Here is a 17,151-nt window from a genome sequence, read left to right on the forward strand (position 1 = left end):
ATGAAAAAGGAGAAGAATAAAACATTTTTAACAAAAAGAATAATGATGAAATATGCAGCTGATACAGTGGTTAAATATTAATAAGTACCTAACCCCTATTTTAACTTGCCTATGTATACACACACACACACGGCAGACAAACACAGAGGGGTGGAAAAGGGGAAAAATATAAGTGAATAAGAAAAGAGTCTTTGCTTCAGATGATGACTCCTTGCATGCTTTCTTCACAGTAAGTTTGTAAATCATAGTCTTTGTTTTGCAGCCCGCACTGGTTTTCCTGCAGTTTTTAAGAGCAGCGTATTCTCACCTTTCCTGCCGAGACAGAGACTTTGCTTCCTCAAACCTTGCTTTCAGTTTGTGGTTCGTCTTCAGGCCTCTGTAATGTAGAAAATGTAGTACACACAGGCAACAGGCCTTCTGGAGAAAGATGGTTGATTCACAGCAGCTTTTCTGGAGAGAGTTGGCAGATTCTGAACTTTTCCTGCACCAGCCCTCTAATGGGTCTCCTGTAAACAGATTCATCCAGTCTTTCTAGATAAAAATGGAGAAATGGAGCCCTTCCTTCTGGCTGCCAAAAGTTGAACTGCAACTGAACTCAACCCTCGGAGCTCTGAAAAACATTCCAGTGGGATCAGATCCAATCACCACCTGTTACTGGGCAGAGCACAACCATTTGGGCCAATTCATTGGCCACCAGTCAAATCAATCAAACTGAGTCCCAGCCAATCTCTGTCAATGGTGCCGGTCAGTCTATGGTCTCTTGTTCAAACCAGCACATGCTTCTGTTTGCATTAAAGACACAAGTCACTGCTTCCTTCTGCTTGAATTAAAGATACAGGTTGCCTTAAAGACACCTGTCCATAAATCATCCATGGATCAAAATGTGTTAGCAAAATAAAAGAAAGGGGAAATAAGCGAATAAACAGGCAGAGCCCTTACACTGTCAACTTGAGATATTAACTAGTGAGATGAAGGGCGGGATTCTCCATTGCCCGACGCGAAAATCATGATCGGGCGGGGAATCATTTCTGACGCCGGAATCGGGACCGGTGCCGGTTTGACGCCAGTTTGCGATTCTTCACCCCCTCCAAACTGACGTCATCGTGACATGCACCGCACGCAGTCGCAAGACCGTTGCCACCTCATCGGCCGGTACCACCCGCGATGCTCCGCCCCGGTTGGGCTGAGTGCCCGACTGTGGAGGACACGTGTGGTCTGAGCTGGCATGCCGGCTGTGGACTGTGACCAGCGCCGCCACACTCGGCCGGGACCTGTTCCGCTGGCCAGGGGGCCATCTGCTTGGGCTGGGGGGTCTGGTGGGGGGGGGGGGGGGGGGGCAACGGGTAGGCTATGGGGTCGCAGTTTGTAGGTTAGGTTACGTGCATGGCTGGCGCCATGCTGTACAGCACAACCGGTGCAGGCCATCAGCCATGCGCATCTGCGGCCCTGTACCCGGCCATTTCCGGCACGAGCCACGGGTGTTTCATGTGCTGCTGGTGGCTAGCCCCTCAATGGTACGGAATCGGTGATGGATTGGCGCCAAATTTCCTGACCTGAATCTCCCTCGGATTCTCCGTTTGAGCCGGCACTTAGCCGCAGAAACGGAGAATCCCGCCCGAAATGTTTTCTCCGAGATGGATGATCTTTCTTGCCAATCCATCATCCACTGAGTAATGGTATGGGCACAGGAGGATGATCAACTGGAAATGATGTTGCTTAGGTGTTGGGGGGGGTCAGACAAGGAAATATTAAAACAGAAAATATGTTTAGAAAAGGCATTGCATTTGAGTATAGTTTTCCCAGATACTGAGTTATTTTGAATGAGAAATCAGAAAAGAGGTACATCCGTTTGATCTGTCAAAAGGAAACAGTCACTTCTGCTTCTAGGTTTTGGATTCTAGGTTAATCGCAGTTCAATGCAATTGAATGAAGCATTCAGCAGTGTGCAGAATAAAAAATTATGAAAAAAGAAACCTCCATTACACTGGAACATGTAGTGTGAGGTGTTGTAGATTTTGTGCCAGGCTAATGAGTACTATGTACATATATCATTCACATCTGCATGTGACATTCTTGTGTGGTTAAAGTCAATCCTATATGGAGTTGCTAGTCATATTGAAAGCAAGTTATTTTTGTCAGTTACTGAGTGAACAAGTTAAGTTCACTTCTGGCCCTCTGGGCTTGGCACCTCCTCCTGGCTCTGAGTAGTTTCTTGGCCTCTGTCGCTCATGTGCCAGGGTAAAAATGGGCGGAAGTGAAGAGGAGTTAACTGGCTTTCTCTATGCTCCTAGTGGTTCAGCGCATCTGCTTTGTGCCTCTCTGCAGCAGTGAAACCAAAGTTGACATCTCAGTGGAGTAGTGCAGATTGAATCTGTGCACTACTGCCAAGTGCTTTCATTCCTGCAGCCTCTGTTACTCTGCTACTTATTTGCATCATTGTTCTTTCTAAAGAACTGACTTCCAGTGCACGGCTCGCACAAGCTTGACACTAATGTGAAAACTATGCACCACTAGAATTTTGGCAACTGACCAAATTTTAGAAAATGAAATAGAAATGTTTCTGAATGTTGAGATTTGCTCCCCTGACCGTCCCAGGGGCTTCGTCCTTCCTCCTTTTGAAGGTAAGGGAATGAAGGCATATGGAACCAAGGTGAGTAGATGGAGTAAAGATATCTATTGGCCATTAGCAGAACAGACTTGAGGGGCTGAATGGTTTACTCCTGTTCCAAAACTATTGCTTATACTGGCTTTACAGTGCCAGAATACCTTGCCCCAAGTAAGCCTTCATCTGTGAGCCTAGATTGCTATGAGAGTGTGTTTACAGATCTGCTTGATCCCACTCTCACTCAAAATCTGTAGATATGTTTATCAGCAGGATTCATTGACTAGCAATTAAGAATGGGAAATCTGGACTTTTAAAATTTCTTCCTGCTGCGTCCAAAAATACAGGCCAGTTGTAGCACTCCAATTTCTGCCATGGTTAAAATCACCAAACTCCACATAGATCGAGAATTTAATTTGTGTGTTTTCTGATCTATTTTACTCCAATTTTATTCAATGTTGCACTGAGTGGTGCTTTTATATATTAGGGAGAATGATTAAAAAGGATGGTAAAATACCTCAAGAGCATTGTGAAAATATTAATCTCTTCCTCTTGTTGAATCCGTGGGATCAAAAATACGTACTGATCGCGAATAGTATATGATGATTAAGTGTAGAGGTACCATGTGCCATGATTCTTTGAGTTAGAAGAATTGTGGAACATGGTGTCTCCATAATTTATTACCAAGGTGGGTATTTTAGAAAGGTTTTCTATTGCAAACCAAAATTCTGGGATCAGGTGAGTGAAATATTTTCCATATGCTACTGGCTCAGATGTATCTATTCAAAATACAGTAAGTTTGTTTTATTTTATTGTATCTTCTCAAGAAACCACTGAGTTTGGAACTGAAGTTTGGCAATATTTACCCCACGGGCAGGTTCTGGGGTGAGAGGGAGGCGGTTGTAAAATTGCGTGGACAGGATTCCCCCTGGGATCCCGCACACCCTGACCCAAGAACCCAGACACAATTTCATAGTTAGGCAGGCAGAATCTTGAGTGGGAAACCTGGCCTTTCACCTATTAAGGCCCTAATGGCCACTTATAGTCCCGTCCCCGCCCAGCCTCAACTTTTTCGGTTGGCGGGTGCGGGTAGGATGGGAAACGGAGGGGAAAACTTTTTTTCATCTAGTCCGGGAAAGGGGGGCGGCACCTCAATCTGAAGTCCCCTTCAGATTTGAGGCACCCTCCCCCCCCCCCCCCCCCCCCCCCCCCCCCCAGGACCTGCCCTGCTCGTCCTCTAGGTCATCCCCTATCCTTCCGCCCCCAGGACTTATCTTGAGAATGGTCCAAGAACTTGGTTCCAGGCACTGCATTGCAGTACCTCTTCCAGCCACAGCATTGCAGTGCCTGGCAGGATTGGCCAACACCTTTCAGGCAGGACTTCTTTTCAAGGGTGGATCGAGGTCCCACCCACTTGTCACTCAATGCTCAAGTGTGTGGTAAATGTCAATAGGCTTCTGAGAGTCGGCGGTAATGCGTTATTTTATTCTTTCATGGGTTGTGGGCACCCCTAATTGGCCTTGAAATGATTAGCTTGCTCGCTATCCTTAAAATACTACCCTTTGTGTAATTATCTTGTTATGTGATTATTAAGATCCACAAAACAACTTTTGCTGATTGCTTTGAGTCAACATTTGTTGCTTGTAAATCACCATTGAATACTGTTAATGGCAGGTAATGCTGATACTATTTTAATCCTATTTAATGTTGCACACCAAACATCTCCCTCCAAAATAGAATTGGCAGCAGAGTAAGAATTCTTCCCTGTGCAGATATTGATGGGTGGCAACTCGTAGTAGTGTTGAGCTTCAATAGCATTTCAACCAAACGTTGAGACTGATGGATTCTTCGCTCTTCAGGTGCTGAAACTCTGTATTTTTAACATTTTACTAGAGTAATCAATACAGGAAATAGTTGTGTCAGTTGCTTTAGTATCCACTAAAGTAAGGTAAGCACAGAAAATGCCTGAAATACTCAGCAGATCAGGCAGCAGCTGGGAGAGGGGAACAGAGTTAATGTTTTAGGTCGATGATCTTTCATCTCTACAGACGCTGCCAGATCTGCTGAGTTTTTCACGCATTTTCTGTTTTCGTTCCGATCTGCCGCATCCATGGTTTCCATTCATGCGATGCTCTGGCTGTGTTTTTTTGGTAACTGATACAAACACACACAGGAAGTTTATATTTAAAGAGTCAATTTAAAGTCCACCTCACTGACATTCACATTGGCTAAAAGAGGCAGATCAGCTGTTACTAGATAGGCATCCACAAATACATTGAAAGAGTGGTGTCGACATGAAATGAATGCAGAAGTAGAGAAATAACTACAGAGAAGAGCAGATGATGGATATTGACCTACCGATCAGACCACGGCGTACTGTGGAAGCTGATACATTTGCACAAAATCAAGAATGGGGTCTTAGAGTTGTGGACTACTACTCAAAGTTCCTTTATATCCTAAAGGTCAAAGATTTGAGAGCTGCTACAGTCATCTCAGCAGCACACGTTCTGTTTGCTGAACATGTGACAATGGAACCCAATTCACTTCCAGAGAATATAGGAATTTGCTGAACAATATGGGTCCAACATCACCTCATCATCATGTTATCCGAAGGAATACTGGTTTATAGAAAGCCACGTCCAGGTGGTCAAGAGAACCCTCAGTAAATTCTGAGAAACAACAAAAGACCCAAATCTTGTCTTAATGTCACTTCAAACTACACCTCTCTAAGCTGATCTGAAATTGCCTACAGAGCTGTTGGATGTAAGAAAATATAAGATAACTCTGCCAAGCAAGATACTTCCTTCCTCCTGGTTACTTGGAGGAAGTAAGACAGCAATTCACTGTTGCATAAGTAGAAACACTTGAAGCTCTCCAGATCCCTATTTGAGTTATTGAAAGGGCAAACTGTGCATATACAGGATCCATTCATGAAAACCGGGAACCCAGCAAAAATTGTTGGTGAACCTGAGACTCCAGGCCACACATCATCGGGACCAAAGCTGCTCTGCAAATGAGAAGGAACAAAGGCCATATTTGGCAGACACCCAAGTTGCAAAAGTGGAAAAGATCACCAGCAATTCAACTTTGCTAACCAGCAATGAAACATCGGCAGCCTCTCCAACAAGCAGTGCAACGTCAATGACACCAGCAGATGACATAGCATTAGCAACATCAAGCATGACTCCAATAACAACACCAGGAGCAACACGCAGGAGGTCACCTGTGCAGCGTGCCAACTTGCCACTGAGAGTGTGTTAACAAGATGGAGGCACAACTTCCTACCACCCAAGTGACACCATATTTTGAGAGAAGAAATCAAGCTATAACAGACTTTAAAGGTGTTAAGTTTAATTGTTGATTTTTAAATTAAAACAATAAAGTTAATGATTGGAACAATTATTTTGCTATATTTTTTAAAAGAATGAAGGATGTTAAGAGCCAGGAGCTAATTGTTACGCAAATGTACATCCAGGGTGCCATAGTTAATGCTGCACTGCAGTCAGGTGCTGAGCAACAATCTTTATCAGTCCACCAACCACATGAAGAACTGTAAGAAATTCGCTCATTGAAGCTCCAGTATTTTGAATCTGAGTGATTATTTTGAATTTATGGGAATCAGATGTTGCATATGCATGTTGACTGTTAAGGAAAATGACTGCAATCTGGGAGTATATCCCTGGAGTTCAGTGGTAGTTGCTATAAATTTATCATAAATATATTTGCATAATGTTTAATAAATTGTGAAGTTATAGTGCAGTGTATTGGAGCTTCAACAAACTAATGTCACCTGAGATTGTGAAGACGAAATGCGTCCTTACATTAAGTGTGAGAAAGTTTTAAAGGTTGATGTTCCCCGAGCTCCTTTTGCTGGCTTTCGGCATTATTGGAAGTCTTGATCTCAAATCTATTTCTCAACCATTTGAGTTGCATATTGTTGGCACTGAGTGAACAGTGGAAAATAAATCAATCATTTTAAACCTGTATTGATTCTGGTGATTCTATGCAATCTAATATATGTGTGATCAGTTCCTTTTATTTCAAACCATATAGATTTGGATTTTGTTTCTATCTTCCTATTAGTTATGCCCCTATTTTCTATTGTTATTGTTATGTGGCAGCAAATCATCTGATCTGTGTGCTTTTTGCTAGCCCAGTTTCAAAATGCTTGTTAATTGAGACGAGAGTGCTGTGAAGCATGTGGTTAACCGGGGAGAAAAGGATGTGGTTTACAGGAATGGTTTTATGTTCATATGCAATAAAAATCAACTGATTCATTGCTGACAAAATCGCTTTCTTGACAACAGATGTGTCATTTGTGTGTAGATGTGTCAATTGTGTTAACCAGTTATGAAATTTGGTTATTCTGAAGAATTGTGAAACAAATAATCTAACTAAAACTTGAGTATCAGAAAGTCAGTTTAAATGTGAATGTTTTTTTTTATCTACATAGTCAGCAGTCCTGTAGGTGAAATGAGTTAAGGACAGGTTTGAGAGGTACTTATTGTAGAACAGTGACTTCAAGTTTGTTCGTATATGTGTATAAAATGGTTGTTGCTCCAAACCCAAGTCCACTCACCTCTTTACTAGCCTATTGTGTTCCCTATCTGCACCCGCTTCTCTCCTTTTAGAATCCCATCCAATCTTTCCTTTTACAACTCCCCACACCTCACCAACGCTTTTGCAACATGCCTTTCTCTCTTCCTAAACCTTCAGCCTACCGGATGCTGCTGGCTGTTTATTTTCTCTCCTGCAGTAAGTTCCAGAATTGGCTGCAATTTCCTTCTGCTCCTATCTAGAAATATATCACCCATTTCAGGGTGTCTGCAGGTAGCAATGGTAATTGCCTCATCCCAGTCTCCCACCCTTAAACCTTGATCTTCTCATTTTCCCTTTGACACAATAGATGTTCATTACAGAATAGTCCCATGCAAACAACAGTCCCTGCATTAATGACCTGGTTCTAGAGGACTGAACTGATATGTTGAGCTGACCATAACCAACTCTCGAATGATTCCTGTCCAAAGAACCGTCTTCCAACTCAAACTGTCCTCTTGCAGTTTGGCTCCTCTACCTATGAGCATCTCAACATTTATTATCCCTCCCAAAGTTGCCTGGGGAATTACTGGTATTTGTTTATTTACTGACACCGTAACCTTCCTGATGGCTTCTTATCATTCAAATGCCATTCTCATCACAATGTTTACCAAAATCAATTCCATCTCTTTGGGTGATGTTTTATTTTCTGCTCCAAATTTATATTTAGGATCTGCTCCCTCTCTCATCCTACTGATTATAAATATAGATGCAGCATCCTGTAGCACAAACCACTGCTTTCTCTGTACAAGTTGAGCTCACTGCCTACTTGTAGAGTCTAGCAACAATTTTATTTCTAATATGTGCAATGCCAGGAATTTATCTACTGTCTATTTTTCTCCTGGAATCTGTATGTGGGCCCCCTCTTCCCTCGGGCGGCTCACACACTCTGTGTGTCAGCCATGGCTCAATTGGTAGCACACCACTTTTTATTCTTTCATGGATGTGTTTTTTCCTCATCCCTAAGAAGGTGGTGGTGAGCCGCCACCATGGGCCGCTGCAGTCTATCTGGTGTGAGTATGCACAGTGCTGATTGGAAGGGAGCTTCTAGCATTTTGACCCTGTGACAGTGAAGTGATGGTGATATTGTTCCAAGTCAGGATGCTGCGTGGCTTGATGGGGAACTGCTGCCCTTGTTCCTGTAGAAGGTAACGGTTACGGATTTGGAAGGTGCTGTCAAAGGAACGTTGGTGAGATGCTCCAGTGCATCTTGTACCAGGTACACACTACTGCAACTGTGCATCAGTGGTAGAGGGAGTGGGAGTGAATGTTTAACGTGGTGGATAGGGTGCCAATCAAGGGAGCTATTTTATTCTCAATTATGTCCAGCTTCTTGAGTGTTGCTGTAGCCACACTCATCCAAGAAAGTTGAGAGCATTCCATCACACTCCTGACTTGTGTTTTTGTAGATGGTCGACAGGCTTTGGGAGTCAGAAGTTGAGTTAATCACGCAGCCTCTGACCAGCTCTTGCAGTTAGGTTTTTGATCAATAGTAACCCTGTTATTGATGGTGGGAGATTCAGCGATGTTAATGGGTGTCAAGAAGAGATGGTTAGATTTCTTTCCCTCTTGTTGCTAAAGTCATTACCTGATACTTAAGGTGGCATGAATGTTACTTGTCATTTATCAGCCCAAACTTGAATGTTGTCCAGGTCTTGCTGTTTACGGACACAGACTACTGCAGTATCTGGGCAAATGGTTTTGAACTTTATTCAATCATCGACGCACGTCCCCATTTCTGGGGCAGGATTCTCCAATCCTGCAGCAAAGTGTCCACGCCGTCGTAAACGCCGTTGAGCTTTACGACGGCGTGAACGGGCTGAGCTGAGGACTGATTCTGGTGCCTACAGGGGGCCAGCACGGCACTGGAGCGGTTCACGCCGCTCCAGTTGCCGAACCCGGTGCAACCTGGGCGCCGCGGGATTCGCGCATGTGCAGTGGCGCCGGTGCCAACGTGCGCATGCGTAGTCGCCTCCTTCAACGCGCCGGCCCTGACAGAACATGGCGCAGGACTACAGGGGCCGGCGCATAGGAAAGGAGGCCCCTAGCCAGAGAGGCCGGCCCACTGATGTTGGGCCCTGATCGCAGGCCGGAGAACCCCCACGAGCAGCTAGAATCGGCGGGCCGGCCACATAGAGTGGCGCCCCGATGCCGGCACGAGATTCTCCGCAGAACAGAGCCGGCGTGGTTGGTGCGACGCCGGTTGGGGGCCGCTCTACACGACCGGCCTGCCGGTTCTCAGCCTGGGATGTGCCGAGAGGCCGTAGTTGAAGGGTCGGGGGGTGGCCTGTGGGGGGGGGGGGGGGGGGGGGTCTGACCCCGGGGGGACCTCCGATGTGGCCTGGCCCGAGATCGGGGCCCACCGATCGCCGGGCTGGCCTCTAGCTGGGGGCCTCCTTTCTGATGCGCCGGCCCCTGTAGTCCTGCGCCATGTTGCGTCGGGGCCGGCGCATTGAAGGAGGCCACTGCGTATGTGCGCATTGGCACCAGTGCCACAGCGCACGCGCGGATCCCAGGTCGCGCCGGGATCGGCAGCTGGAGCGGCGTGAACCGCTCCAGTGCCGTGCTGGCCCCCCTGTAGGGGCCAGAATTAGTCTTGGCCCATTCACGCCATCGTAAAACGCGATGGCGTTTACGACGCCGTGGCCACTCTGCCGCGGCCCGCCCCTGATCTTTTGGTTGGAAAAATCATGGATGAAGCAGGTGAACATGTTTGGGCCTAGGACACTACCCTGCAACAATAACTTGGGAGTGAAATGATCAGCCTCTAACCACCACACCCATTTTCTTATATGCTAGGTATGACTTCAACCCGTGGCAAATTGTCCCCTAATTCCCTTTGGGTCCAATTTTGCTTGGGTGACTTTATGCTGTACTCGGTCGAATGTTGCTTTGATGTTAAAGGCAGTCTCTCTCATCTCACTTCATTGAGTTCAGCTCATTTGTCCATGTTTTGACCAAGGCTGTAATTAAGTCAAGATTTGAGTAGCCCTGAAATAACCCTGAGCATTGGTGAGCAAGTTATTGGGGTGTAGGTGTCATTAACAGCACTATCAATGACACCTTTCATCACTTCTGATAATTGAGAGTTGACTGATGAAATGGCGATTGGATCTGTCCATCTTTTTGTGGACAATTGTTGGGTAGATGCCGTTATCATAACTGCAACAGCTCAGCATGCTGGTTCTGGAACACAAATCAGAAGATTCCAGACTCCAGTTCCACGCCAGGATTTAAGCACAAATATCCATGCTGACATTCCTGTGCAGCACTGAGGGAGTGCTGCACTGTGGGAGATGCCATCAAATTGAGGCCGCTTCTACCCCTCAAGTGGCTGTAAAAGATCCCATGGCACTATTTCAGAGATCACCAGGGTGTCCTGGCTAATATTTATCCCTCAATCAACATCACAAAAAAGTTATCTGGTCACTATTTCATTGCTGTATGTGGGAGTTTGGATTGCTCGAATTGGCTTGCCATGTTTTCCTACATTATAACAAATGAAGAAGATTTAAGAATGCTTTATTGGCTGTAAAGTGTTGACAGATGTTGAATAGTGTGAAAAGCACTTTATAAAAGCAAGTCTTTCTTTTCTTTCTGTGCACACCTCTGGTGCGTATACTTCTCTCATCCTCAAGGGAAAGGTGGTCTTTAGTCTGACGGAACATCTCTGTGGTGCACTCTCATCCTCAACTCAGCACAATGGGTAGCACTGTTGCTTCACAGAGCCACGGTCCCAGGTTCAATTCCTGGCTTGGGTCACTGTCTGTGCGGAATCTTCACGTTCTCCCCGTGTCTGCGTGGGTTTCCTCTGGGTGCACCGGTTTCCTCCCACAAGTCCCGAAAGATGTAGTTGTTAGGTGAATTGGACATTCTGAATTCTCCCTCTGTATACCCAAACAGGAGCTGGGGTGTGCCATTGAAATGTTAATGTAAGCCTACTTGTGACTATAATAAAGATTATTATTATAAAGTTGTCCTGTTAACAGTAATCTATCCAGTGCTTCACCAGGCATGAGCAAGTTATCAGAGCCAATTGAAAAAGGTTGTTTGTATGATTTCCTAAACTGAGCAGGAACAGGCTTGGCTAAGTTTCTGTTTCCCCATATTTACAGAATCACAGTGCATGAGTAAATGTACACAGTAACATTTTTGCTTTCTTTTACAGGTGCACGAATCTGGCTTTTCATTGGCTTTATGCTAATGTTTGGATCTCTCATAGCTTCCATGTGGATCTTATTTGGGGCGTATGTTGTACCAAGTAAGTAGTATAATTTAAATGCTCCTATCAGTGATCTCTGACTGTCTAAAAATTTACCAGTATTATAACACCCAAGCAAATGTCTGCCTAAAATTAGCCTGAAGTCCTATGTGCTCAATTATTTTGGTTTGAGGATTTGTTTTAAATGAAGATTGGGCAGGGTCAATCAAGTCTGATTATCAGAAAATTGAAAAGCATAATATCACTGCAGCGCGTTGTATGAATCCCATTGTTCGGGATGGTAAAACAATGAATAATAGAATTTATATCCTCTTATTCCAATCTACTCTGGTCCTTCAATAAAAGGCAGTTTACCATACAAAATGAGTTCACTTGGCTTGTCGTTTCTGTACCTACTCTTTGTTCTTGCAAATCTAAATTTACTCCCTGCAGTCTCCTGCATTGTCTTGCATCTCCTTGTGGTTAAATTGTTTATCTGCTCTTCCCTTTAAAAGACTTAATGCTCTCTGCCTCAAGTATTCCATGACCACAGCAGATCTCTGCATAAAGAAATTTCTCCGAACCATTCTCCTCAGTTTAAGAAAAGCATACATTTTCTTGGAAGATATTGACAAACGGAAGGGGATATCATCTGCAGCTGCCTGGCTTCCAGCGGCACTGGGTGGCACTCACAGCATCAGGGTTCAATTCCTGCCTTGGGTGACTGTCTGTGTGGAGTTTGTACTTTCTTCCCATGTCTGCGTGGGTTTCCTCCAGCTACTCCCACAGTCCAAAGATGTGCAGGTTAGCTGGTGTTATAGGGATTGGGTGGGGAAGTGGGCCTAGGTAAGGTGCTCTTTCACAGGGTCAGTGCAGACTCAATGGGCTGAATGGCCTCCTTCTGCACTGCAGGAATTCTATGGTTCTCAAATGTAGCATTTGAGAGCAGGGGTTGCCTCAGAAATATATGTGCCATGAGAAGTAAAAAATGATTACTCAGTGGGAAGAGGAGAAGTGAAGCGAAGAAGGAACATATTGGAAATATAATTGTTTCAGTAAGTTATTATAAATCATTTGATTAATTCCACAATTACTCCAATATAACTCTGGTCAAACACTAAGACTGGAGTGTGCACAGTAGCAAGGATTCATTGAGTTGTAAAGCGATGATCTCTCCATATATTCTGAACATGAATTGCTAACCATTTTGCCATCTGTAGTCAGTAACAGCAATTATTATTTATATATTGTGTTTAATGCAGAAAAGTGGCGCTCTTTCAACAGCTCAGCTTCCGGGACCCCGGAATACCTCCTATCAACCTGCAGGATCTTATCCCCCAGCCTAGCCATCCCTGCCCATTCCGTCTTGTCCTTATGTGCCTGTATCAATATAAACTTCCCCCTGGCCACTCCATTGAGTGCCTCCCATAGCGTGGCGGCCGAAACCTCACCCATATCATTCAACTCCACATACCCCCGAATAGCGATCCCCACTCACTCACACACCTCCTTCTCTGCTTATAATCCCACATCTAACCTCCACTGCGGCCCCCCGCCCTGAATCTGCCACTATATTCCCCACCTCAAACGCTACCCACTTATTTATTAGGACCACCATCCTACACATCTTCATATCTAATCCAGAGTGGAAGACCTGGTCTACCCACCCTTTCCTCAGCCTAGTCTGATCCCCGATCTTCAGATGCGTTTCCTGTAAAAAAAAAAAGAAGCCACATCCGTCTTTAAACTCCTCAAATGCATGAACACACGTGACCACTTGACTGGCCCATTCAGTCCTCTCACATTCCATGTGATCAGCCTGGTCAGTGGGGGTTGCAGCCACACACACACACCCTTTCTTCTAAATCCACTTCTCGTCAATGAATCCGTTCACCAGTGGAGTATAGTCTTTCTCAACCATTCCTGCAGCCTTTTCCTTCAAAACATCCGGCAATCAGGGTAACGGACCATAAAGACCACCTCGAGCAGGAGCTGCCAAATGTACGCCCACCCACACCATGGCCACCACCAGAAGTCCCATTTTGGGAAGAATTGAGACATGAACTAAATGGGGAAAGGTTTCGGAAATCTGAAGCACTGAGGTACTTCGGACTCCCAGTTAAGAATTCTCTTACATTTAGCATGCAGATTCAGTTGGCAGTTTGGAAAGCAAATGCCAAAGTTAGCATTCATTTCGAGAGGGCTAGAATACAAGAGCAGGGATGTATTGCTGAGGCTGTATAAAGCCCTGGTCAGACCCCATTTGGAATAATAATAATCTTTATTACTGTCACAGGTAGGCTTGTATTAACACTGCAATGAAGTTACTGTGAAAATTCCCCGGTCGCTACACTCTGGCGCCTGTTCGGGTACACTGAGGGAGAATTCAGAATGTCCAATTCACCTAACAGCACGTCTGTCAGGACATGTGGGAGGAAACTGGAGCACCCGGAATAAACTCACACAGACACTGGGAGAACGTGCAGACTCCGCACAGACAGTGACCAAGCTGGGAATCGAACTTGGGACCCTGGAGTTGTGAAGCAACAGTGCTAACCATTGTGCTATTGTGAGCTATTTTGGGCCCTGTATCTAAGAATGGATGTTCTAGCTTTGGAGGGGGTCCAGAGAAGGTTGACAAGAACGATCCCGAGAATGAAGGACTTGTCATATCAGGAACGGTTGAGGACTCTGGGTCAGAACTCATTAGAGTTGAGAAGGATGGGGGAGGCCTCATTGAGACTTACAGAACAGAGAGAGGCCTAGATAGAGAGGATGTGGAGAAGATGTTTCCACTAATAAGAGAGACTAGAACCCAAGGGCACAGCCTCAGACTGAAGGGACGATCCTTTAAAACTGAGAGGAGGAGGAATTTCTTCAGCCAGAGGGTGGTGGATCTGTGGAACTGATTGCCACAGAAGGCTGTGGAGGCAAAATCACTGCGTTTTTAAGACCGAGATGGATAGGTTTTTGATTAATAAGGGGATCAGGGATTATGGGATGAAGACAAGAGAATGGGAATGAGAAACATATCAGCCATAAACGAATGGCGGAGCAGACTCGATGGGCCGGATGACCTAATTCTGCTCCTATATCTTATGGTCTTGATTTGAACAGAATAACTAGTCTGAATTCTGTTCCGCACGCTCTAGTAGGACCTCTTCTTGAATTCTTATTTTTCATTACCTTTTGTTGCTTGACTGCCTGTGCTGTACCTTTTTGTCCTCTTCCAAAATCCACGCTGCTGCTCCTCCTAACCCTTGGCTTACTGAAGCAGATCAAAAGATTTTCCAGCATAATGGGTGAGACATGTTGTCCCATTACCTTGGAACAGCTACTAAATCAGTTGTAATTTTCTTTGTCAGGTAAAAGATCCCTTTAAACATACTGACCACCTTTTGTCTTGGCGCACCATCTTTTTTTTTAAACGGTAAATAATGTTGCTTTTTTTGGCGAGATGGCCAGAAATTCTGAAATTGTTATAGTAGTCCCACTGAGCTGAACATCAGAAAAACAATGGAAATAGATGATATGGCCAACTGTGTCATGTGCTGCAGAGAAGTGGAGTAGGGATAATGCACCACAGTCACAGAATGTCACTCATGACTTGGTTTAGGTTTAGGACCTTTAAGTACTGCGGAAAACATTTTTTGAAGGGCGTTAAACAAAGAATTTGGCGGGGGGTGGGGAATGGTGATCTATAAAAGAATTTTGGAGAGGAAAAGGAGAAGGAAGGTGCTAATTTTAGGTCAGAAAATGCGGGAAAGTCACCTCGAACCATTTGCAATATCAGTCAGAGGACCAAAAAAAATAAATTGAGCAGTCAGCAGTTCAGAGGGAGTCAAGGGAACATTAGGTGGTATTTGGCAAAACAAGCATGGGAGGCACAGTGGTTAGCACTGCTGATTCATAGTGCCAGGGACCTGGGTTCAATTTTGGCTTTGGATGACTGTGTGGAGTTTGTATATTCTCCCCGTGTCTGCATGGATTTCCTCTGGGTGCTCCAATTTCCTCCCACAGGTGGCCATGTTACAATTTCCCCTTCTTGTCCAAAGATGTGTAGATTAGGTAGAGTTATGGGAATAGGGAAGGGGATTGGGTGTAAATAGATTGCTCTTTCAAAGGGTTAGTATAGACCCGCTGGGCTGAATAGCTTCCTTCTGTACTAAGCCTTGATCAAATATTTAATGAGATGAGTCAACAGTACAATGGCATAAAATCGACCTCACTCTAGAAAACACAGGAAGACTTGGTATTAATAAAAATTCAGACTGACAGAAGGTTACAACCACCTGTGTCGTGTCTGGAATGCAGAATAATGTGCTCCATTGATTTGTGGTGCTCAAAGATCCATAATGTTATGCTGACTTCCCCACTCTCATTTAAAAATAGTCAATATTTTTAATCCATTTTCTTCCATTTACTGATAGACTGAGATATGAAGTAAAATTTACCAATTGGAATAACATTTTCACTATAGAATGATTATTAATAGATATAATAAATAAATTATTATTGCTGTACGATCAATTGAGATATATATATATTTATATATATAGATTAGCAGGCCTCGCGTGTTTTAGCTAGTCAAGAGAAGTTAAAATTCAGCTGTCTTGATGAAAGGCCATCAACCTTTTAAAAAAATTTGTTCAGGGGATTTTGTTCAGGGGATGTGGGTGCCCTTGGCTGAGCCAGCATTTATTGCCCATCCCTAATTGTCCTTTATCTGAGTGGCTTGCTAGGCCATTTCAGAGGGCATTTAAGAGTAAGCCACACTGCTGTGGGTCTGGAGTCACATGGTAGGCCAGACCAGGTGAGGGTGGCAGATTTCTTTCCCTAAAGAACATTAGTAAACCAGATGGGTTTCATGGCCATCGTTAGATTTTGTTTTTTAAATTTAGGATACAGAATTCTTTTTTTTCCAATTAAGGGGCAATTTAGGGTGGCCAATCCACCTACCCTGCACATCTTTGTGTTGTGGGGGTGAGACCCACACAGACACGGGGAGAGTGTGCAAACTCCACACGGACAGTGACCTGGGACCAGGATCGAACCCGGGTCCTCGGTGCTGTGAGGCAGCAGTGCTAATCACTGTGCCACCCTGGCCATTATTTGATTTTAAATTCCAGATTCTTATTGAATTCAAATTTCACCATCTGCCATGTTGGGATTTGAACCCAGGTCCCCAGAGCATTACCCTGGATCTCTGGATTACTAGACCAGTGACAGTGCCACTGCCTCCCCAAAACCTGAAACATGAAGTTTTTTTCTATCTCTACAGACGCTGTTAGACCTGCTGAGAATTTCCAGCATTTTCTGTTTTTATTTTCACTATGCTCACGTTTGTGATTCATTTAATTTTTGTTTTGCTGTAATTATGATCGATAGCTTCAAACGATTTCTAGAATTTGGTAAAATCAAATGAACAGATTGAAATAGATGACAAAATCCATGTTATTTAATTGGTCCATTTAAACTGATTCCTTGGTTAATTAACATTCATATTCTTTCCTTGCAGAGGCTAATGTGTATCCAGGCCTGGCTGTGTTCTTTCAGAATGCATTAATATTTTTTAGGTAAGTTGGTCACTTAATTTCCGAAACGGGTAATTACTGCATGGCTTCTCAGAGAGAGACCTGATAGTTTCCCACTAAAACACTAACTCTACCTCAAATGGCCTTTTACCAGGATGCACATGTTGCCAGATTTGTCTCTTTCGAGACCCAGCAGCCACTTTCCTGGTCCCTTGCCA

General features: G+C 44.4%; 1 protein-coding gene across 3 annotated transcripts in view; it reads left to right on the forward strand.

Annotated features, from left to right (window-relative positions):
- The window catches only part of LOC140427768 (transmembrane protein 50B), a 170,194-nt gene that overhangs the window by 131,967 nt on the left and 21,076 nt on the right, over nucleotides 1-17,151 (forward strand). For all 3 annotated transcript variants that reach the window (XM_072513402.1, XM_072513401.1, XM_072513400.1), the window contains 2 exons: nucleotides 11,367-11,459; nucleotides 16,918-16,975. In XM_072513402.1, the coding sequence (XP_072369503.1) occupies nucleotides 11,367-11,459; nucleotides 16,918-16,975 (151 nt within the window). The remainder of the gene's footprint in view (nucleotides 1-11,366; nucleotides 11,460-16,917; nucleotides 16,976-17,151) is intronic.

This window comes from Scyliorhinus torazame, chromosome 8 (genome assembly GCF_047496885.1).
Source record: "Scyliorhinus torazame isolate Kashiwa2021f chromosome 8, sScyTor2.1, whole genome shotgun sequence".
Classification (NCBI taxonomy): domain Eukaryota; kingdom Metazoa; phylum Chordata; class Chondrichthyes; order Carcharhiniformes; family Scyliorhinidae; genus Scyliorhinus; species Scyliorhinus torazame.